General features: G+C 42.6%; 1 protein-coding gene across 2 annotated transcripts in view; it reads right to left on the reverse strand.

Moving 5' to 3' along the window:
* Positions 1-23,107, reverse strand: part of SRRM4 (serine/arginine repetitive matrix 4) — a 226,366-nt gene extending 203,259 nt beyond the window's left edge. For both annotated transcript variants that reach the window (XM_043979637.1, XM_043979636.1), the window contains exon 1: positions 22,498-23,107. In XM_043979637.1, coding sequence (XP_043835572.1) covers positions 22,498-22,628 — 131 coding nt within the window. In that variant the 5' untranslated portion in view covers positions 22,629-23,107. The remainder of the gene's footprint in view (positions 1-22,497) is intronic.
* Between the last annotated feature and the right edge of the window lie 614 nt (positions 23,108-23,721).

The following is a 23,721-nucleotide window of genomic DNA, read 5'->3' on the forward strand; positions in this document are numbered from 1 at the left end:
TTAGAGGACCATCAAATTAGGAGTGGAGCAAGCTGGGCAGGATGATGCTCACCTGAAATTCAAACTACTGGGAAGGTGAGGGCTTGAGGATCTCTTGAGTTTTGAGCTGCAGGGTTATACTGACAGGCTATTCCCCATTAAAGTTTGGCATTGACATGGTGAATCCCTGGGAGTAGGCTGTGTGTTTGTGTGTGTGTGTGTGGGGGGGGGACCAGGCTGCATAAAGAGAGGTAAAAAGCCATTTTGGAAACAGCAGATTAAAGCTTCCATGCTAATCAGAGTAGAATTGGGTTGGTTAGTAGTCCATTCACTGCCGTCCTGGTTGAGACAGGGAGACCCAGTCAGTTAAAAAAAAAGGATAAGGAACCTCAGACACCATCTAGTCCAATCCCCTTATTTTATAGATGAAGAATTGAGGCCCAGGGAAGTGACTTGGCCATGGTCACACAGGTAGGTCATGGCTCAGATCCAGTCCAGGGTGTAAAACCATCATACTTTCAAATCCAACACTCTTTTTTTTTGGGGGGGGTGAGGCAATTGGGGTTAAGTGACTTGCCCAGGGTCACACAGCTAGTAAGTGTTAAGTGTCTGAGGCTGGATTGGAACTCAGGTATTCCTGACTCCAGGGCTGGTGCTCTATCCACTGCACCACCTAGCTGCCCCGCCCCTTTCAACTGGGCCATCAGTAACAGTGGAAAGTGACAGCCTTGGGGAGGGGAAGGACCACTTATCAACAATATTTTAGGTGAGATTCCCAGTCATTGGGACCAGTTGGCATCTGGGTCCCTTTCAACTCTCTCCCTCTCAGAGTCTATGATTCCCAAGCTTTTCTTGAGTCCTGAGCTTTTGGAGAGGACCTGACAGGGCCTATTCAAGGAAACACACTTGCCCTGTTTCTCTTGCCCTCTCTGCTGGGAGGACTCACCACCCGAAAGACTGTATTGATGCAGTTTCAAACTGTCAGGTCCCACTTTAAGGATGCTGGCAACACCAACATGCAGACACTCTGAGTGATTTTCTCTTCCCCCGCACCGCCCTGGCCATGGGGCTCCAGCGCAATGGAGCCATATGTTGCTGGGATGGCGGCTGGCTAGGCAGGCTGTTCCTAATCTTTTCCATTGCTATAGAACTTCTCACTTCTGCATGATCTCACTTAATCCTCAGAACAACCCTAGGAGGTAGGCAGGGAAAGGATGATTATCCCCATTTGACAGATGGAGAAATTGTGGCTCTAAGAGGTCAAAGGACTTTACCTAAGGACAGAGTGGTTAAGACACTCACTCCCAGCCCTTTTTTCTTCCCCTTCCCCCTAACTCCTACACACTCTCCATTGCTGATTCTATTTTTAAAAGCACCTTGCTCTGGGCAGCCAAGGTGAGCTCATTTCAAATATCTCAAGTCCTGGTATATGATACTATTAATATAGGGGTTGGAAACCTTTGGGAAACAGTATGTCAAGGCTCCAACCCCTGTCTTTGTGATGTATCCAGGAGTGGGAGGTTCCTTTGTCACCAGTCACAGTCGGACCTCCATCTGGACCATGGCTGTCATGTCTGAGTGCTGTGTTTTGGAAAGGACAATGATATGCTAGAGGGCAACTCAGGACAGCGAAGGGCTTTGATGTCATGGCATGGAAGGATTGGTTGGAGAAAATGACAATGTTTGAACAAGAGAAGGGAAGACTTAGCAGGCATCTGATAACTGTCTTCTAATATCTGAAGTTCTGACATGTAGAAGAGGTTAACTAGTCTTTTTTTTCCTTCTTGCCCTTAGAGGGCAGAACAAGGAACAATTGGTGGAAGTTGCAAAGAGATATTTAGGTTGCATGTCATGAAAAAATTTACAACAATTAGAGGCGCCCAAAGTGAACAGGGTTGCTTTAGGGGGTAGTGAGCTCCTTCTTGATGGAATTTTTCAAACAAAAGCCAGATGGATGACCCTATTGGAGTGTTTTCTCTCTCATTCAGGTGCAGTCAAAATAAATGGCTTCTAAGGTCTCTCCCAACTTGAAAATTCTAGGGACAGCATACCCATACTTTCAGGCGGGGAATCATGGGAAAGATGCCCATAAGTGAGAAACAAGTTGATGATGTTCACTGGGAAGGAAGACAGCAGTTCTCTACCATTTACTTACTGAACCACTTTGTAGCAGTCCCTCTCCCTCTCAATTTTCTTCTCTCTCAAATGAAGGTTCTTCTCTTGATCTCTAAACACCTTTCTAGCTCTTTCATTCTATGTTCTAAGGTTGTTCTGACATCCCCTGTTCTAAGGCCCCTCCCAGCCCTGAAATTCTCTGTTCCCAGGCTTCTTCCAACCCTGATATTTTCTTTTTGATGGCCATAAGTCACTAGACACCAGATGAACATGAAATCTCCAGGTTATTTTGGTTCCTTTGTGCATGGCTTCATTTTGAAGGAAATGTTTCCTAATATAAATTGTTCCAGCTGTAGCTAAAGCCCATCTCCCCTTGCTCTGTCCCCTAGGGCAACAGAGGAAGATGAGATTCCCTCTGGAGGTGCCATACTTTGTGGTTGCCTGTGCTTGACATCCCCTGGTAGGCAGTCATCCACCTATCCATAGACCTTTCTTCCTCATGGGAGAACAGAAAACAACTCAACCTGTAGTTATTTCACCTACCATGAAGAACACTATGTAGAATACTAGGACACTTCTCTTGGACCCTGCTGCTGCTCCTTTCTCTTCCTTGGGATTAGAATTCTAGCACATGGCACTGACAGAAGAAGCTAGGGACTGAGGGGGAAGGAAGTTCTATTCATTCTCTTGCTGTACTGACAGCATCTTCCAGTGAATTGAAAGAGGGCTGGAGACTTGCTCCTCATTCGTGAGGGCTTCATGCTTAGTGCAAGAACGTGCTTCTCTTCTTTGCCCTAGTAAATTCTCGCCATGCACTAAGGTCCTGGTTGCACTGAGGAGTTAGAAGATCTACTTTCCATTCCTGTCCTTTACTCTATCTCACAGCATGATCATGAGGAAGTCACTTCCCACCCCCCAGCTCTGACATTTTCTGTTCTCTAAATGCTGTGTGTGTGTGTGTGTGTGTGTGTGTGTGTGTGTGTGTCTATCTGTCTGTCTGTCTGTGTCGGTGTTGTTTTGAGACCAGGGCTCCATATCTTGCCTAAGCTGAAAGTGTAGCAGAAACTCAGGTCTCAGCATTGATGAGCATTGGAACTTTCTCTACTTCTGCCCTAGGCAGACCCCCAGCACCCATACTAGGGGCTAACCAGACAGTCAGTGCAGACCCCCTGTTGATTTTAGCCCTCCTGGCTATCAAATCTCCCCTTCCAAACAATCCACCAGCCTCAGCCTCCCCTGGTAGCAGGTATTATAGGCATTCACTATAGTGAATACCCAGAACCCATTCTTTTTTCTTCCTTCCTTCCTTCCTTCCTTCCTTCCTTCCTTCCTTCCTTCCTTCCTTCCTTCCTTCCTTCCTTCCTTCCTTCCTTCCTTCCTTCCTTCCTTCCTTCCTTCCTTTCTCTCTCTCTCTCTTTCTTTCTTTCTTTCTTTCTGTCTTTCTTTCTTTCTTTCTTTCTTTCTTTCTTTCTTTCTTTCTTTCTGTCTTTCTTTCTGTCTTCCTTCCTTCCTTCCTTCTTTTTTTTGTGGGGCAATGAGGGTCAAGTGACTTGCCCAGGGTCACGCAGCTAGTGTCAAGTATCTGAGGCTGGATTTAAACTCAGGTCTTCCTGAGTCCAGGGCTGGTGCTCTTTGTCCACTGTGCTACCTAGCTGACCCCAACCAGAACCCATTCTAAGGCCCTCCTTGGCTCTAACACTCACTGTACTATTAGTCCAAGCTAAGCACTGTCTCATTGAATTGTGAAATAGGCCAAGACTTGGGACGCTATCACCAGTTGTCTTGACCTGTATCTTGCCATTGGACTCATATGACCCTGGAGGAGAGAGTTAGGCTGATGACTTTGCACAGCCCTGTCTCACTTAATTCCAATTCACTTGCAAGTCAAGACATTACACAAGCCTTGAATCCACCCATGATTGTTCCCATTAACCATCCCACTTCCACTTCAGCCAATTTCCACATTAAAAGGAATTAAGGTCTTTCAGATGAATACTACTGAACTTTGTATTATTCAGTGTTGGTCTTCAGTCCCAGCAAAACATAGATCCCACCATGGGCATGTTGCCAATCTCAACCCCTCCCCCTGCCCCAGCCCCCACATATGACCTGAACCCACCCAGGCTCCCTACTTCCCCCCTCCCACCACCTTCAATCCTTACTTCTTCTGCCTCCTTTATGCTCTCTGGGGATCAAGGACCAGTCACACTAACTGGAACTGGGGCTCAAGAAGCCCAAGACGGTGGGCGGCTGGTCTGATTAAAGATGTTAGTTGGCTGCAGTCCCTGTAGAAACCTGACTCTTGAAGCAGCAGAAACTTATCACCTGCTGGGCACAATTAGAGAGATGGACACCCCACAGGGACTCTCTTGTTCACTGGGCCCAGGCCACCTGCCTTTTGTGATATATGATATAGGAATCTCCCCCTCCACCACCACCACCACCAGAAGTCAGGCCTCAGTGTCTCAACATGCATCTTGTACCTATTGATAAACAAGAATAAAGTAGACAAGAGGGGTAATGTCAGACCCAGGGTAGAGTCTGCAAGTTCCCTTGCAAGGGAGGGGGCAGGGTGAAGCAAGCAGTATGAACATCCTGGAAAGAGCATCATCCTGGGTTGGCACTTGGCCTGGGCTCAAAACTTTGCTCTGCCACTGAATTTCTGTGTGCCCCTAAACAAGCGACTCTTTCTGGACTGAGAAGGTTCTGAAGTTCTTAACTTGGGGTCCAAGAACTTGGTTTTTTGTTTTGTTTTGTTTTTTAAAAAATTTGATAAATTGTATTCAAAATAGTTGTTTTTCTTTTGTAATCCTAGGGATTTGTTTTATGTATTTAAAATTATTCTGAGAAGGGGTTAATATATTTCACCAGACTATTACAGGTGTCCATAGCACACAGAAAAAGTTAAGATCTTCTGAATTAAATTATCTCTAAGCTTTGAAGGGCAGTGTGGTATGGGGGGAAAGCCTGGTTCATATCCTACCTTTGTTCCTACTGTGTGGCCTTGGTGGAATGACTTCACTTCTTTTTTTTTCTTTTGGTGGGGCAATGAGGGTTAAATGACTTACCAGGGTCACACAGCTAGTAAGTGTCAAGTATCTGAGGCCGGATTTGAACTTAGGTCATCTTGAATCCGGTGCTGGTTCTCTTTATTCACTGCACCACCTAGCTGCCCCAACTTCACTTCTAATGTTTCTCTTCTAGACCTCAATCAATGAGTACCTACTATGTGCCAGGCAGTTGGTATCTAAAGATGAAAAGAAAAACACTTTCCACCCTTACATTCTACCAGAGGAGATGTGTATCTATATAGATTGGTGCAAAATAGGTACAAGAGGGGAGAGGCAAGGTACCAGCAGCCATGAGGATCCGGAAGGGATTCGTGGAAAAGTGGCACTTGAGCTGCCTCTTGAAAGAAACTGGTGATTCTGAGAGGTGGGAGGCTGGTGGAGGTGGTGGAGAGTCTACCCAGGCACAGAGGAAGCCTTAGATGAGCAAGAGTAAGGATCGAATGTATCAGAGTTCATGAGGGGACCAAAGGCAATAAGATTAGAAAGGTAGATTGGGGTCAGGTTGTGCAAAGATTGAAATGCCAAACAGAAGTTGTTTTTATTTGCTCCTAAAGGTAATAGGGAGCCATAGAAGTTTATTGAGTGGTTTAAAATGGGTGAGTCATCTTGATCTTTAGAGACTGTTCCTTCTCAATACTGTAAGATTATCTGAACTCTAGATTGGACACACAAGCTTGCTTCAGGTTCCACACCCCAACAAGGGTTCCTTCTTTCTTCCTGAGTGTTGACCATTGAGTGAAAAACAATAACTTATTCCCCTGAGTTAACATTTAAAAAAAAAGTTGGAGAAGGATCCCTTTGAGTAATCCTAAGGGAATCTGTCACTGGGAGGTGAACCTTGGGAATCAGGCAGCCACTAGGAGGTGAGCCCTGGGGATCAAACAGTTGGCAGGGAGGTCTCCCCGTGATGAGCATTTTAGTCTAAAGCCTCTTAATATTTGTTTTGAAAAGACATATGTAGATGTGAATTACTTAATGACTATTTTAGGGTTCAGCATTGTTCCTGTTCTTCGATGGGCTTTGTCTAGGTGACATCTTAATTTTGTGTTTTATTTCACAGCAGCTCCTGTACTCAGGCTCTGGCATGTACAGGATCCTTCAGTAAGATCTACTTATTAGAAGTAGTGTGTGTGTGTGTGTGTGTGTGTTTGTGTGTGTGTGTGTGTGTGTGTTTGTGTGTGTGTGCAAGTGTGTTTAGCTCAACTGAAACTCAGCTAAGCTGAAGGGGGAGGGAGGGGATGGACGTCTCAGCTTTCATGCATGAATATGAGTTATACTAAAACCTCTTCTCCGTGGAAACAAGATTTGCCTCTGCTATTTGGAAGTCTAAACAGTGTCTTTTTCAATTTCCTAATCTGATTGATAGCAATCAGAGAGATTGTCAATTTCATGCTTGTCCATAACAAACCGGGCTTCTCCATCTGGTCTTCCCGATGCTGTCTGTTCAAAGTCAGCCTTGATGGAGATCTCTGAGTTCCAGACACAAAGAAGTGGGGGTAGAGTGCAGAGGAGCTGACCAGCATGGGCACTTTCCCTTGAAGGTGGGAGAGCTATTCTGCAGTGAGAATATGGCCACCCTTCTTTCTGAAGCAGAGAAGGTGGCAAGAGAGAGAAGGGTTCAAGGAGAAGCCATGCTCTCAAGCTTATTTCCCTCAGGCAATCGGGACACCAAATATCATAGCATCATAAATTTACAGGTGGAAGGGTGCATTGAAGCCATGAGTTCCACCCCCCTGATTTTACAGGTGAAGAAAATGAGGCACAGACATATCAAATGACTTAGAATTCTAACATCAGAGATTTAGAGCTTGAAGGGAGATTTTATCTTATTGAATCTTTTCAGTCATGTCTGATTGTTTATGACACCATTTCTTGGCAAATATACTGGGGTGGTTTGAGATTTCCATTTCCAGATCATTTTACAGATGAGGAAAGTGAGGCAAACAAGGCTAAGTGACTTGCCCAGGGTCACACAGCTGGTGTCTGAGACCAGATTTTAACTCATGAAGATGATCCAGGGTCACGGGCTAGTAAATTCCTGAATCAGGATTTGAAGACACATTTTCCCAGTTCCAAGTCCACCATTCTATGTGTTGGGTCATAGAAAAAAAGGTCTTTGAGCAAAAGTAGTCACTTAATATATGCTCTTTGAATGAATGAATGATTGATTAATTGAACGAATGAATGAATGAATATGCAGCATAAGCTATAGCCTTCCTTATTTATATTCATTATCACCCCTTGCATTTCTTCCTTGCTCTCCTATTTGCTGTCTCATGGGAATCCTCCCAACATCCCCATGGGATTTTTGAAAGTATTTCTTTGAATCAGACTTTACAGATGATGAAACTAAACCCCAAAGAGATTAGGTGAGTCTCTTGAGGTAAGACAGTTGCAGTGCCTCGATGAGAAGCCTTCTCTCTTAACTCTTGGGTCAGGATTTTTCTTCACTTCGACATACCCAGTATTAAGTGTGTTCCAGTCAAGGTGTTAACCCCTAGGTTAGACCTTTTAAATTTCTTTGGAGGTGACCCTTTGGTTATGAGACCCTGCCAAGTTCAGAGCAATGACAATAAATTCAAGATTAGAAGAAAACTTAGAGGTTATCTATGTCAGTTCTTAACCTGGTGTCCAGGAACATTTTGGGGGGAGGCAGTAGTGAAGTATTTTAATAACTATTTCCAAAAATTGATTTCCTTTGTAATTTTATGCATTGTATTTCATTAATTTAAAATCATTATACTGAGAAGAAATTTGTAGGCTTCACTAGCCTGAAAAAGGGATATGGGACACAGAAAAAGTTAGGAATCCTTACATCTGTTCCAACATCCTCTTTTTACAGATGAAGTAAAGGGTCCCAGTTTGCCCAAGTGGCAAGCAGAGAAACCTGTGTTCTAACCTTGTTCTTCTATTTCCAAATACAGGGTTCTTGCCATAATGCCATGACTTGCCTTGCACCCACTCTCCATAGTAATTGCAAAGATGAGTAAAATAACCTTGGTGGAGGGATTTTGAGATCTTTGCAAGAAAGGTATAATAGAAGGTCATAGTGGTATAGGGGATAAAGTGCTGCCCTTGCGATTAGGAAGATCTGAATTCAAATCCTACCTCATATACATACTTGTTATGTGACCCTGGACAAGTCACTTAACCTGGTATGTCTCAGTTTCCCCATCTGTAAAATAGGGATAATAGTAGCACCTGCCTCCCAGGGTCATTGTGAGAATAAAGGGAGATAACATTTGCAAAGCACTTCACAAACCTTAAAGGGCTATATAAATCCTAGCTATGACTGTCAATTATGTTTTTCTTCATTTTCTAACTTCAGGGAATATATTATTAGTTTACAGTGGAAATGTGCTTTGGAAATTGGCAAATATTTTACTCAAATACTGTATCCTGTGTGGAACAGTGAAGGAATTTCTGGATTTGGAATCAGAAAACATAAATTCAAATCTCTGCTGTGACACTGAATCCAATGAGCAATTTCTTAGTCTCCTGTTATACGTCAGACAGTATGCTAGACACTGAGGCTACAAAGATAAAAAAGAGTTTATTGTCTCCTAAAGGGAAAACAGATCCCAACCTCTCTGAACCCTCTCCATTGTAAAATTAGGAGGTTGGGCTACGGGGTCTCTGAGGTCCTTTTGTAGCTCTAAGCTTTATAGTTCTATAACAGACACACAGGTAAATAATTACAAAATGCTCAATAAATTCAAGCTTAATTCATGGGGAGGAAAGGCACTAAGAACTTGATGGGGACAAGAAGACTTCATGTAGAAAGTGATGAGGGTTGATTCCTGAAAGGAGCTAGCAATTCCAAAAGGGCAAGGTGAGAAGGGAGGATATACCTGGACAAAAGTACAGAGCTGTGGTCTTGTTCATGGGGGAAAGCAATAGGTAAGTTTTTTTTTAAGGCAATTGGGGGAGGGGACAGCTAGGTGGTGCAGTGGATAAAGCACTGGCCCTGGATTTAGGAGGTCCTGAGTTCAAATCTGTCCTCAGACACTTGACATTTACTAGCTGTGTGACCCTGGGCAAGTCACTTAACCCTCATTGCCTCCCCCCGCCCCAAAGTCAATTGGGGGAAAAGACTTGTATGAACTGATGTAGAGTGAAGTGAGCAGAACCAAGAGAACATTATGCATGGAGACAGCAATATTGTTTGATGAAGAACTGTGAATGGCTTAACTATTCACAGCAATACAATTATCCAAGACAATCCCAAAGGACTAATGATAAAGCATACTATCCACTTCCAAAGAAAGAACTGATATTGATGGAACACATATTGAAGCATGCTATTTTTCACTTTCTTTCATTTTTTCTTTTATTCAAGTTTTCTTATACAAAATGACTAATATGGCAATGTTTTACATAATTGCAAATGTATAACTTATATTTGATTGCTTACTGCTTCAGGGAGGGGAGGGAATGAGGGATAAAATTAGCAAAATTTTAAATAAAAATGTTTATTATTATTTAAAAAAAATTTAAAAAGCAATTGGGATCAAGCGACTTATCCAGGGTCATATAACTAGGAAGTATCTGAGGATATATTTGAACTCCAAGGCCAGTGTACCACCGAGCTGCCCCAAAATAGCCTACAGTTTTGATGGGATATATAGTGAGCAATATAAAATGAGTCAGGAACTACAGTTTGGAGTCAGACTTACTTTTGAGGAAGAATAGGTAAAAAGAAGATAGAGTAAATGTCATGGGAAGGGAGTGGGATGGAGGGAAATAGTTATGATGATTGATTATAATGGCAAAATGTATGATACCTACTTTGCTGGGCTTTTATGAAGAAAATTCTCTGTCAAGCTTAAGATAGTATATACAGGTTATGATGAACAGGATACTATCAGCAAAACCTGGAAAGACCTACATGAACTGAAGCAGAGTGAAATGTAATATATACAAAATAAAAGACTTTGAAGGGCTTTAAATGCCAACCAGAGGAGTGGTGTCATATCCAAGAGATACTAAGAAGTCCCTGTACCTTACAAACTCTCTAACCATTAGCAAGTTTAAGAGGACAACAAAGTCTCAGTTTCCTCTTCTGTAAAAATGATGGGGTTGAATTAGCTGAATTGCACAGTCCCAACTCTTAAACTATTGTCCTAAGTTAACTCAAAGGCTCATTTTCTCTATTTGTCAACTAGGGATTATCATACAAAGAAATATGAAATATAGTCTCTTCCCTCTGGGAGCTTACAATATAATAGATCTATTATTTCATTAGGGTAAGAACCTCCCAGTGAAGAAACCCAATGCTTTACCAATGGGAATTGGCAAGTGTCCTACAGTCTGAGAGGTTCCTGGGGGCACTGGGAGATTATATGATTGGTCCAATATTATTCACTTGATTTGTATCAGAGACAGGATTTGAACCCAAGTCTTCTTACCTCTGTAATAGGCTACTCATCTACCATGACATGTTGCTTCTCTATCCTAGGGGGTTGTACAGAAGTATTATTGAAAATCCAAAAGTGCTCTAAAATGAGCTGTTCTTTAATAATAGGAAAGAATGATCTAAGCCATGAATAATAGAGAAGTACAAATCACAACTCTGAGGTTAAACTTCATACCCAACAAATTGGCAAAGATGACAAAAGATTGAGATAATTAATGTTGGAGAGATTGTGGAAAGACAGGCTGCTATTTACTGTTGATGGAGCTATGAATTGATCTAATCATTCTCAAAAGCAATTTGCAATTATGATGAAAAGAGAGAGAGGGGCTAATTTATCCATACTTTTTGACCCATATGGGCAGCTAGGTGGTGCAGTGGACAGAGCACTGGGCCGGGAGGCAAGAAGACTCATCTTAAGTTCAAATCTGGCCTTTGACACTTACTAGATATGTGACCCTGGGCAAGTCACTTAAACCTATTTGCCTCAATTCCTCATCTATAAAATGAGCTGGGGAAGGAAATGACAAGCCACTTCGCAAACCCAAAATGGGGCTGCAAAGAGTCAGGCATGATTGAAAAACGACCCAAAATTTGACTCATATATCGCACTGCTGGGCATATATTCCAAGGAAGTTAAAAGCAGAAAGAAAGGTCCCAAGTACAAGAAAATATTCATAGAAACAGTTTTTTTGTGGTAGCAAAGAACTGGACACAAAGTAGATGGCAATTGATTGGGTAATGGCTGAACACATTTTAAGACACAAATACAATAGAGCATCACTCTGCAGTTAGAAATAGTCACTATTAAGAAATAAGAGAGGGGCAGCTAGGTGGCACAGTGGATAGAGCACCAGTCCTGGAGTCAGGAGTACCTGAGTTCAAATCCGGTCTAAGACACTTAACATTTATTAGCTGTGTGACCCTGGGCAAGTCACTTAACCCCAATTGCTTCACAAAACAAAAACAAAAGCAAAAAAACCCCAAGAAATAAGAGAACTATTGGAAGATTTACTTGAACTGATACAGAAGGAAAGAATGAAGAAAAATTTTTCACATGGGCTACAGCAATGTAAATACAAGAACAAAACTTCTAAATTCTGTATAATTAAACCTTGGCTTTAAGCTTTCCCCCAGAGAAGAGTAAATAAAAATGTAATTCCCTCCACTCTCTGCAGAGTTGGGGGGCTATGGGTGAGGAATATTGCATACACTTTCATGCTTATATAAGGGTGAGGGTCCATTGATTATTGATAATGTCACCCCACTTAAAAGTAGTTACCTTTGTTAAGTAAGAATGCTTCTAGATTGAATCATTTGATCAGAACTAGTTGGCTAGGAAGTTTTCTCCAATTAGATGGGGATGGGGGGTGGGGTATAGCTTGGTCATACCCTGAGTAGTTTACATAAAAGCAGAATCCAGTTCAGAACCAGAAAAATGTCAAGAGCCTAGTAGCAAAGAGGAATGAATAGGGACACCTAGAGCTGTGTCAGAAAGAATTGGGATCCAAGGGGTCATCAAGAAAAGGAAATGAGAAATTAGGACTGAGCTATGGAAGAAAAGGGAGATATTGAACAGAACCATTGGACTTACAGACATCTCAGAGTAGAAGTGCTGGGCTGATGACACCAATTGTACCTACATTTTTAAAGACTTAGGGAGGTTCCAAAGGAATGTCTGTTTTTTCCCCAACTTCATCATGGTACCTGCCTAATAATAGACATTGCTTTTTTTTTTGGTGGGGCAATGGGGTTAAGTGACTTGCCCAGGGTCACACAGCTAGTAAGTATCAAGTGTCTGAGGCTGCATTTGAACTCAGGCCATCTTGATTCCAGGGTTGGTGCTCTATCCACTGTGCCACCTAGCTGTCCTAAAGATGGAGGATTTTTGTTTTGTTTTTGGTGAGGCAATTGGGATTAAGTGACTTGCCTAGGGTCACACAGCCAGTGTCAAATGCTTGAGGCTGGATTTGAACTCAGGTCCTCCTGAACCCAGGGCCAGTGCTCTATCCACTGCACCACCTAGCTGCCCCTGAGAGCCAAACTTCTACCTGAATGTTAGAAATTTTCCTAACTGGGGGCTCAGAGAAATTATGATTGCTTTTTTAGCTTTTGATTTAATTAAAACTCTCTAAACGTACTGAAGGGGGAACCATGGGGACCTGAGAGACCATTACTTTGCCCCTTGGCTTAAAAATAGGTAAGCATTAACTATAACACAAGGAGACTTCACTGGATAAAGGAGGGAGGGAGGGAGGAAAGGAGGGAGGGAGGGAGGGAGGGAGGGAGGGAGAGAGAGAGAAAGAGAGAGAGAGAGAGAGAGAGAGAGAGAGAGAGAGAGAGAGAGAGAGAGAGAGAGAGAGAGAAGTATAATACTACTACTAATAATAACAACAATGAGGTCCCTACCAGCCAAGCATATTACAGTAATCTATTGGGATATGTTCTTGGAATCATGGATTTAGAGACAGAAGGGATCCCAGATAACATCTAGTACAATTCCCTTATTTTACAAATGAGGGAAGCTGAGATCCAGAGAGGAAACATGACTAACCCATGCTTTTCCATGCTTCTTTCTTTCTTTCTTTCTTTCTTTCTTTCTTTCTTTCTTTCTTTCTTTCTTTCTTTCTTTCTTTCTTTCTTTCTTTCTTTCTTTCTTTCTTTCTTTCTTTGGTGAGGCAATTGGGATTAAGTGACTTGCCCAGGGTCACACAGCTAGTAAGTATCAAGTGTCTGAGGCTGGATCTGAACTCAGGTCCTCCTGAATCCAAGGCCAGTACTCTATCCACTGTGCCACCTAGCTGCCCCTCCATGCTTCTTTCAAAGTAATAGCAATTCTCTAATTTGAAGTCAAAAGAAAATCATTAGCCAGAACTCCGACATCACTATTATCTGCCAAGAAATTTCACTTTCACATTCTACAGGGGGCAATGTTTTGGAAGTTCAAAGATTTTCAATTCTTCACCTCTCAGCAGAAAGACAAAGACTATTAGATCCACTAGACTAAATTTGGCAGTCAAGGAGTCACTCCCAGCTAACTGAGTGGGCTTTCCTTTTCCACAATTTGTGGAAAACTCTAGTCTTTGAAGAGCAGCTAGGTGGCATAGTAAATAGAGCATTGGTTCTGGAGTCAGGGAGACCTGGGTTCCAATCTGGCCTCAGACACTTATTATATTTATGATCCTGGGCAAGTCACTTCACCCTGTTTGCCTCAGTTGGTTTTTTTTCATCTATAAAATGACCTAGAGAGGAAATGGCAAACCACTCCAGTATCTTTGCCAAGAAAACCCCAAATGATGTCACAAAGAATTGGACATGGCTGAAAATGACTGAACAACAACAACCAATCTTTGAACATTGTGTTCCAAGAGTCCTGTGGCCTTGCTGTCACGATGAGGAACAGTTTCATTTTGATGCTCATTTCTCCATTTGCCTTGTGTTTATTTTGCACATATTTTATAATTACCTTTGTAGCTACATGTTGTCTCCCCTGGTTAGATTGTTAGCTCCTAATAGTGATTAAGTTCATCATTGTCTTCAAGTCCCATGAATCCCCTTTGTCAGCATAAAAATGTACATTTTTACATTCATCTTGTATTTCATATATATACATATGCATATATACATACATATACATAGATACATATATATGTGTATGTATGTATATATACATACACACATACAGACAGACATACATGTGTGTCGGTATATGAAACCACTGGAGTGGTTTGCCATTTCCTTCTTTCCTTCTCCAGTTCATTTTATGATGATGAAACTGAGGCAAGGAGCAACTGAGGTGACTTGCCCAGGGTCACCCAGCTCATACGTGTCTGAGGCCAGATTTGAACTCAGGAAGATGAATCTTCTTGACTCCAAGCCCAGAGATCCATTCACTGTACCACCTAACTGCCTATTATGTTATATAATTATGTATAATAATAACAAACCATATACTTATATATAACATTATAATATATATACACAAACATATATAACACATATTCAAATACAAACACATACATATACAGATAAAAACATATATGAATACATACTAACATATAGAATACATCCCTCTGTATATAGACATCCCTTCATCTGGTCAGATTACAAGCTCTTTGAGGGGAGGAACTTTTACTTTTTATTTGTGGATCTCCAGTGCCCAGCACATAACACTTCATAAATAGATGTTGACTGAATGATATGTTAACCCTTGAAAGGTTTCAGAGGAGGCAAACAGAATGATGAAGGGACTCAAGATCTTGCCATGTAACGATTGGTTGAAGGAGCCAGGGATTTTTGGCCTGAAGAAGAGAACATTTGTGGGGAACATGGTATCCATCTTCAAGTATTTGAAAGGTTGTCTTGTGCAAGCAGAATTATACTTGTTCAGCTTGGCCCCAGTGGGCAGAACAAGCAGCAATAGTTAGAAATTGCAGAGGCAGAATTCAGTTCAATGTCAGGAAAACCTTTCAAAGAATTAGAACCATTCCAACCTGGGAGGGGCTGCCTTAGAAACTCCATCACTGGAACTCCTCAGCAAAGGCTGGATGACTACTTGTCAGAACTGTTGCAGAGGGGGATTCCTGGTTAGGTGGGGATTGGAAGGGCTGGCCTCTGAAGTGCCTTCCAGCCCTGACATTCTGTGTTTCTGTGATTCCTTGGGCAGAGCTAAATTCAGCACCTGCTCAGGGTCATTTTTTTTAAACATTAGCTTCTCTTAGGTTGTTCCTAAGTGGGTCAGCTCTATCCTATAAGTTTCTGCTGCAGCCAGGGCAGGGCTCACACCTCGAATTCCTTTTTTTAAAAAATCTTTTTATTTTTTTTCACACCTCCAATTCCATCAGGAATCAGGGTAGATAGAGTGGGTCTGGAGTCAGGAAGATGAGTTCAAACCTAGTCTCAGACATTTACTAGTTGTGTGACTCAGGGCAGGTTGCTAACTTTGGTTTGCCTCAGTTTACTCATCTGTAAAATGAAGATAAAAATAGCACCTACTTCCGGGATTGTTATGAAGATCAAATGAGTTGATTGATATCTATAAAGTGGTTAGTATAGTTTCTGGAACATAATAGGCTCTATAGAAGTGTTAGCTATTATTATTGTGATGATGATGGCAATGAAGAAGAAGAAGAGGCAGCTAGATGGTGCAGTGGATAAAGCACCAGCCCTGGATTCAGGATGACCTGAGTTCAAATCCGACCTCAGACACTTGACACTTATTAACTGTGTGACCCTGGGTAAGTCACTTAACCCTCATTGCCCAGAAGAAGAAGAAGAAGAAGAAGAAGATGATGATGATGATGATTGGAGACATGAGTACTACTAGACTTGAACTCAAGAAGACCTGAGTTCAGGGTCCTGCTTGGCCATTCTATGGGTGCCTTTTCATCTTTTATTAAAATTTATATTTTCCTCAAGGTTTTTGTCTTTCTAAATTTTTTTCTTTAAAACTTTAAAAATGCAGAATTCAATGAATGCAAAGGAGAACCTTTCCATATAAACAGCAGAACAGAAAAGGAGGATTATATATGAAACTATGACTCGCTAATCCATGCATTTTGCTTTACCCCCCCCCCCGACCATATTCACAGAATTATAGATGGAAAGCAGGTAGCAATCTCTGAAGCCATCTAGTCCTCCCTCATAATTCTTCAGATAAGAAAGTTGGGTTCCAGAGAGGTGAATTAACCTGCCTAAGATCACAATGTAGTAAGCATCAAAAGTAGGATTTGAATTCAGGACCTTTGACTCCAGAGGACAGTGTTGCCCTCTGTTTTCCAGTCAGCAGCTATGTGACCATGGCCAAGTGATTTCATCTCTTTGGGCCATCAAGAGAGGAACATATTTTCTGTCCCATTAGGTTAATAGACTATCAGAGTAGAAAGGGACCTCTGAGATCATCTCATTCAATCCCCTAATTTTATACATGTGGAAACCCACAGGTCCAAGGTTACGGAGTGAGTAAGTGACAGAGCTAAAATTTGAACTCATATTCTCTGACTCCAAAATAGAGCTCTTTACAGTATACCTGAATGACTCCCTAATACTGTAGACTATACTAGGCTAGGCTAGAATGTTACATAATATTAATAGAATAGAATATTAAGGAATAGAATGGGCTATTTGGAATAGGATAGGATAGGACAGAACTTTCTAATGAGAAGGGAATTGAGAGATCATTTGGTTTTTCTAACCAATGGAGGAAACAGATCTAGAGATATTTTTGAAGCTACAGTTAATACTTTAGTGCTGGAAAAGAAAATTCTAGTCGCTCATGATTCATAATTATTTCAACATTTATTCCCTGCTGGCAACCAAGACTATAAAACTCACAACTTCAACTCCCATTTTCCTGGGAAAAGAAAGGCTGGGTTTGGGGATTGTGGGATTGTTTGGGTTTGGGATTTTGTTGGGGGGGGGCATTCAGGAGTAAAGAGAATAAAGCTCATCTAGAGTTATAGGCCCAAGAGGGGTCATCTGGTCTGGGTTCTCTCTTCCTGTCCTCATTCAAGTGATGACTTAAATCATCCTAGAGAGATGAATTTGTCTATATTTCAAGATCTCTGAGATTAGTCCTACATTCTGACAGTGGGAGAAGTTAAATTTATTTGCAGAATTTTGAAATTTTTTCATTTGCATTCATCAAAATGTCAAATATGTGGGAAGGTTTGGGTAGAGAGTTCATTTGGTTCCTATTTGTGTCCATCTTCCTACCTTTTATCCCTTACTCCAACCCTTTCTCCCTCCCTCCTTTCCTTCCTCCCTTACTCTATCCCTACCTTCCTTTCTATTTTCCTTCCTCCCTCCCTCCTTCCTTTCTTTCCTTCCTTCTTTTGTTCTTTCTTTCATATCCATAGGATTTTCCCTCAACATTTACCATGCCCCTAATTCCCAGATACTCAAGGGCAATAAGAAATCTTAAATAACCATACACTGATTTTTCCTTCTTTTTTTTTTTTTTGGTGAGGCAATTGGGATTAAGTGACTTGCCCAGGGTCACACAGCTAGTAAGTGTCAAGGGTCTGAGGTCAGATTTGAACTCAGGTCCTCCTGAATTCAGGGCCGGTGCTCTATCTACTTCGCCACCTAGCTGCCCGATTTTTCCTTCTTTTTATCTAATAGAGTCACCTTTTAGAAAGAGAGATATTTGACACAAATTATACCAATCCCATGACCCAAGGGGAAAAAAAACAACAACCACCCATCAGTCTTCAGGGCCAGGGATATCCATTACCCAGGGCAGGTTGGGTCTTAACCACAGGCTAGCAGTCAGGAAACCTTAGCCAAGTAGACCTTGATTTTGCCCCTGAGAATGTATTAAGCAAAAATGTGCTAACTAATGTGTTGGCATGAAGGCACAATCTGGCATTAATGGCGTTTGAAAGAATTGTTTTCTGCCTAATGATCTAATCATCCTTTTTATGTATAATATAAATATAAACATATGAATTAGGATTTAGAGTGAAAGATAATTTAGAATTTAAGAGAATTCAAACAGGTATTCAGCTGAAGTCTACCTCCAAAAAATTATTTGCTAAGAAAATTAATAACAGGAGGGGGAAAAGGGGCAGAATTTATAAAGGAATGTTTCTCCACTTAAGAGAACAACTCTCAAGCACATTGGAATCCCTCATTTACTAAAAATTGGTATGCTAATTTCAAATAAATGTTAATCTATTTTCCCAAGGAGCCACTGAGTTACTGCATGTACTAGAAAGAAATATATTTGCATTATTAAAAAGCCTCATATTCAGATCTTTTGCTAATTCCTAATGGTCTTCTTCAGAGTGATATAGAATAGTGACTTTTTTTGGATAGACCGCAAAATTATATGAATGAATTTCTGTTCTCAAGGAATTTATTTACCAGTTGATCATCAATGGGTATTCCTCCTATCAATACATTTTATAACCTACCCATGACTTCTCACTGTGGGTGACTCTTGTTCATGGTCCTTAGAGGATCTACTATTTCATCTAGGTGTCTTTCTACTTAATGGATAACAATAAAGAATTCTCACCATTATCTTTTGATCTAGCTTCACAGCTGCCCCACCCCTCTTTTGAGGAATACATTTTCTCTATAACATCCCTAATACCATTCTCTATCTATGGGTCATCAATGAAAAAAATGCTGTATCAAGTTGACACACACACATGAATTTCTGCATTGCCCTTTGGATTACCCATGTCTTTGATTCTTCAAAGATGAAAGTATCCTAAGATTCATAGCTATATGGCTTCAGTGGAAAAACAAGATTGGTTATCAGTATTTATTAAGCACCAACTATGTACCAGGCATTATTTGAGACAAAAATAAAATATCCCCACGTCCTCAAGGAGCTTACAGTCTAGGGGAAGAGATGAAAAGTGATAAATACTTTGTCCCTTACAACTCAGGAAACAAGAAGTTTACAACCTACTTAAATTTTTAAGAAATGTACCCAACCCCCTGAAAGCTTGATAAATGTCAAATAGTTTCATGAGTAAATCTAGGTAATTTTTTTTTTGCCAGCTTTGCCATAGCCCAGACTAAAAATCAAAAGTATTTACAGAGCAGGAAGGGGAATATTGCTTTCAGATCATTATTTCTCCACTCTTTGTGTTCATCCTAAACTTGTGTATTGGGGAAGTTTTGACTTGATAATATTCATTGTCTGCATTAAGTGGGGAGAGGAAAAGGTATATATTTGGGTGCTCTTTAGAGAACCAGAGTTGGGAAAAATTTCTCAAATGACTGACACCAAGCTATTTGCTCCAACATTTAAATATGACCTTTGCCTGTTGTTTGATGCATTTTAAATATATTACAATTGGTATGTCTTTTTAGATAATGGCGTAGGATATGGGGTTGATTATAGGATTTTTATATTTCATGTGCGTCTATACGCAAATGCCTATGCATTTGCACATGGACCGATGGATGTTCTCTATTATTGATTTACTTAGCACCAAACCAAGGGCTCTACTTGGTGTGATAGGCAATGTACAGAGGTAAGCAGACCACACAATAGGGCATGATAGCAGTAAAAGAAGAACACAGATAAGGATTTCTCAGGAAATTTGAGGACAGAGTAAGCACTTTCTGCCCAGATAATCAAAAAAGGATTCATAGAAGAGGTGGCATCTAGGACTGAGACTTGAAGGAACATTTAATTCCATCCCATTCTATTCAATTTGATTTAACAAGTACATATTACATGCCTACTATGTGAAAGGTGCTATGCTAGGTTCTAGGAATCTGAAGTGAAGTATTCTAGATAATGGTTCTGAAAGTGAAACAGGAGTGCATTTCAGGCATGGAGACTTCTGAGAAAGTAAATGAGGGCACTAGGTTATCTAGGGAGACATTAAAAAAAAGTCAGCTAGATAATGTGGAGGATGGTTGGCATCTAAAAACAAAGATTATAAGTATGGTCCTTAGATTAGCTATTCATAGATCTCTGTCCCCAGCCCTCCAGTGGACTCATATTTTCACAGAAGTATGCTGCCTTTGGTCTGTGCTCAGCTCACAAACCTTAGCCATCTCCCTTATGAGACTGAGACCCCAAATTGCTTCAATGGGAAACAACTGGGATCATAGCTTAGAACCATGATTTTATCCTTTTCCCTGCTCTTCTATTCCATCTAGAAAGGATAATTCCCTCCTGATGCTAGAGGTCTTACCATCTGCTATAGAAAGGTGATGGAAATTGACCACAGCATGTAGATGTCTGCTTGCCACTGCCTGGTTTGGGAATGGAGATGATTGGGGTTTTGTAAGCATTGGAGAGTGAAAAGCAGAGATGGTCATCTCAAAATCAGTTATTCCCCAGTACTCTTTCTCTTCTTGGCATTAATACAAATGCTCTCCTCTCAATCCCTTTCACCCCAGGCTAGAGCAAAAAGCAATAAAGGGCAAACATATGTGAGAATGAGAGAAAGACAAATCATGCCCATCTCAGAAGCTTTGAAGAATATAATCCTGGAGAGAGATTAATCAGGGGATGTGGCCTCGGATCTTAACCTCAGCCACTGGGTCCAAAGGCCTGCAAGACCTCCAATGACCCAGAGTGGTCCAGGGATTAACATGGAATTCTCTGGCAGAATAAACCTGGGGTTGAGTCAAAGATGCAAAAGAAGTGAGGATTTGGAAACCTTCTGAGCTAGCTGCAAAGACTGGGGGCCGGGCTATCAAAACAGCATGAAAGTACCACTCTCATGGGCAAAGAATGAGAGGGCAGAGCAAAGCTGAAATTAGACATTCTATTTGGAATTAAAACATCTCCAGGAAACTGTCTCCCTCTCCTTGGCTTCCTGATAGCAAGAAGGAGGCTCAGGAGTAATTTCCACAGTGCCAATTTGCCATGTAATTATACATAGTCCATTCTACAAGGGCATTTTCTTTGGCTGAAAGCTGCACTTCCTTTGCCATCATTTTGTGTTCTCCAACAGTGGGGTTAATGGCAGCAGCCTGGGCAGATGAAAACCCTGACGTCAAAAACCCTTCCACAAAGCTTCTCATTTTAAGCTGGGGAGCATTTGCTTTTGATAAGGTTTTGGGCAATTGTTTCCAATTCTCCTGCCTGTGCCTGTGGAAGCCTCCTCCCTGTGTGCATCCCGAAAATGCCGGCTCTGCTGATGACAAAGCTTTCAGGGCGATACGCCCAGCTGGTCCATTGCATTTTGATTCTGCCCATCTCTTAGGGCACCTACTTCTCTGTAGGTTTATAGGAGATTTGTAAAAGCATAAAATGGGAAACTTAGTTGGTGCCAGGTTGGTTCCTATCTATGTGGCACCTCCCTCCCTGCAATGAAAGTTTAGGTTTGGTTACACCAGAACAGGGTGTATGTCTGAGCCACTTTCTGAGACATGTTTTCAATCTGCTCACTAATGAAACCTGCCAGAATTCATCAATTCAAATGGAAAGTACTCTTCTACCTCTCTCTCTACCTCCTGCCACTCATCCAACACTAGCAGATTTGCTTTCTTTGACCTGATCCTGGGTGACTCCTCCTATTCATTTTGCTCAAACCTTGCTGGACTGACCTATCAGTTTATGAGATAAATTTCTCAGACTTTGAATTTTACACCCGTCCAGGAACCTGATTTTCACATTTCCCCTTCACCTAGGCTCCTCAACTCTCTCCCTTTCTCCTGTTATTTCCTCCTCCTATTTTCTCAACACCTTTTTTTTAAAAAAAAATTTGGTCCCTCCTCCTCCAGGGAGTCACCCCTTTCTTAGTTCAGAACTGGGTTTGTTCACTGAGGGCAAATCAGATGAAACTCTCGAAGGTAGCGCTATGGAGAGCAACTCCAACACATACCAGTACCAGCAATCTACTTCAGGCAGCTATCAGACCTAGGTTGAACGCCTGAGAAGAGAGTCGACCAGCGGGGACGAAGGGCCAGCATACTATTTCAGTACATTCACAGACTAGCATATGGGTTTTTGTTTTGTTTTGTTTTGTTTTGTTTTTTGTCAAATAGCCCAGGGCTCAGCTGTTTCTGAGTTGACTATAAAACACTTAGCAAGACACTCCGGTCTTCCCATCACTTGCTCTCCATTCTCTCCCCATGTCCCTTCCATCGCCACCCATCAAAGCTTTCTTCTCCCCTCATCTCCCCACCCCTTTAGCCAAAACATTCTGAACAGAGGGGGAGGAAAAGTTTCTCGGAGCCATGCGAGAGATTTCTTTCCTGGACTTTCACGACACCGTTCGTCGGTCTGGAGGAAGTGATATTGATATTTAAGAACACGATAACGCTAGTATAATTCCTCACAAGGATTACCCGTGCCTTTGCAGGCTCCTATAACCAATTAGCTCCGGTGCTCCCCAGGGAGACACAGAGAACTGCCTAGGAGAAGGGAGCATATCCCTATATCTTCCCCAGCCCCTGCCCCAGTCTCCGGAGCCACCGCGCCGGCGGGGGCATTACCTTGGGAGAGGTTTGCGGGCGGTGATACTGGCGACGATGATGCTCTCGGGCCGGGGGGTGGCCACGGCTTTGAAGGTCCCTTGCCAGAACTTCTCGAAGAGCTGCTTCTCGCCCTGCTGAACGCTCGCCATGGTCCCGCCCGGAGGCCCCCGGAGCCTCGGGCGCTGTCCAAAGTGCTGAAATGTACGTTCCAAATGGGGGCGCTCCGGGGAGGCTCTGCTGCCCAGCAGCCACGGTCCCGGCCCTTCCCGGCGCCTCGCTCAGCCTCAGATATATCCAGGGGTAGAAAGATCGAGGGGTGTGTGTATGTGTGTCTCTGTGGTGTGTGTGTGTGTGTGTGTGTGTGTGTGTGTGTGTGTGTGTGTGTGTGTGTGTGTGTGTGTGTGTGTGTAGCAGCTTTGGCTTCCCAGGGAGCTGAGAGAGAGGTAGAGAGAGGACTGTGTGTCTTTCTAGTTGAGCTTTCCTCTTTTCCACCTTCTCCTTTCCCGGCTCTTCCCTCTCCCCTCGGGCGGGGATGGAAAGACTGGCTTTCGGGGAGCAGCGACAGGAGCACGGGCTCTGGGGCCGTCTGTGTGTGCGTGCCGTGTGTGCGAGCGCCGCTTCTGTTTTGTCTCAGGCAAGATGTGACGTGGGAAGAGGGGGCTGGTCGTACGGGCGACTTTTTCCCCCTCCCTCCCTCCTTGTCTCTCCTCCCCGCCTTCCCCCCCCCCCCTTTCCCTCTCAGCCCTCTCTGCCTCCCGCCTCCATCTGCATAACAAAAGCCCGCAGATCGGGGGAGGGGAACAGGGGCGGGGCGGGCGCCAGTCACCAGAAGCTAGCGGTGGAGTGAAAGTCCTGACCCCAAAGAACCGCAGTCGAGTTTCGGGGACCGCCAGGCCCCGTGCAGTTCCCCTGGCAGACCTCTGATCCTAGTCCTCTGCTTTTCCTTGGTCCCCACCCCCAATTCCCTCGGCCTCTCCCTCCTTTCCCCCTCCCTTCACTCACCGCACTGGCCAGAACTGCTCTCTCCCTTCCCCCACCCTACTCAGAAGTCATATTGTTCCTACTTTATTCCCAGCCTTTTTTTGGGGGGGGGGGAGGTAGAAGGGGAGGGACCTTGGCCAGCTCCAAGTCCCTAATCCTAACCTCGGTCTGTGTAGGTAGAGCCTTGGGGCCTGGAGAGGGGCGCCCCCTTCTCCTGAGCTCAAGATTTCCTCCAGCCTGGGAGGGGCGCTTTTATGGGCG

The sequence above is a fragment of the Dromiciops gliroides genome, chromosome 1 (genome assembly GCF_019393635.1).
Source record: "Dromiciops gliroides isolate mDroGli1 chromosome 1, mDroGli1.pri, whole genome shotgun sequence".
Lineage (NCBI taxonomy): Eukaryota > Metazoa > Chordata > Mammalia > Microbiotheria > Microbiotheriidae > Dromiciops > Dromiciops gliroides.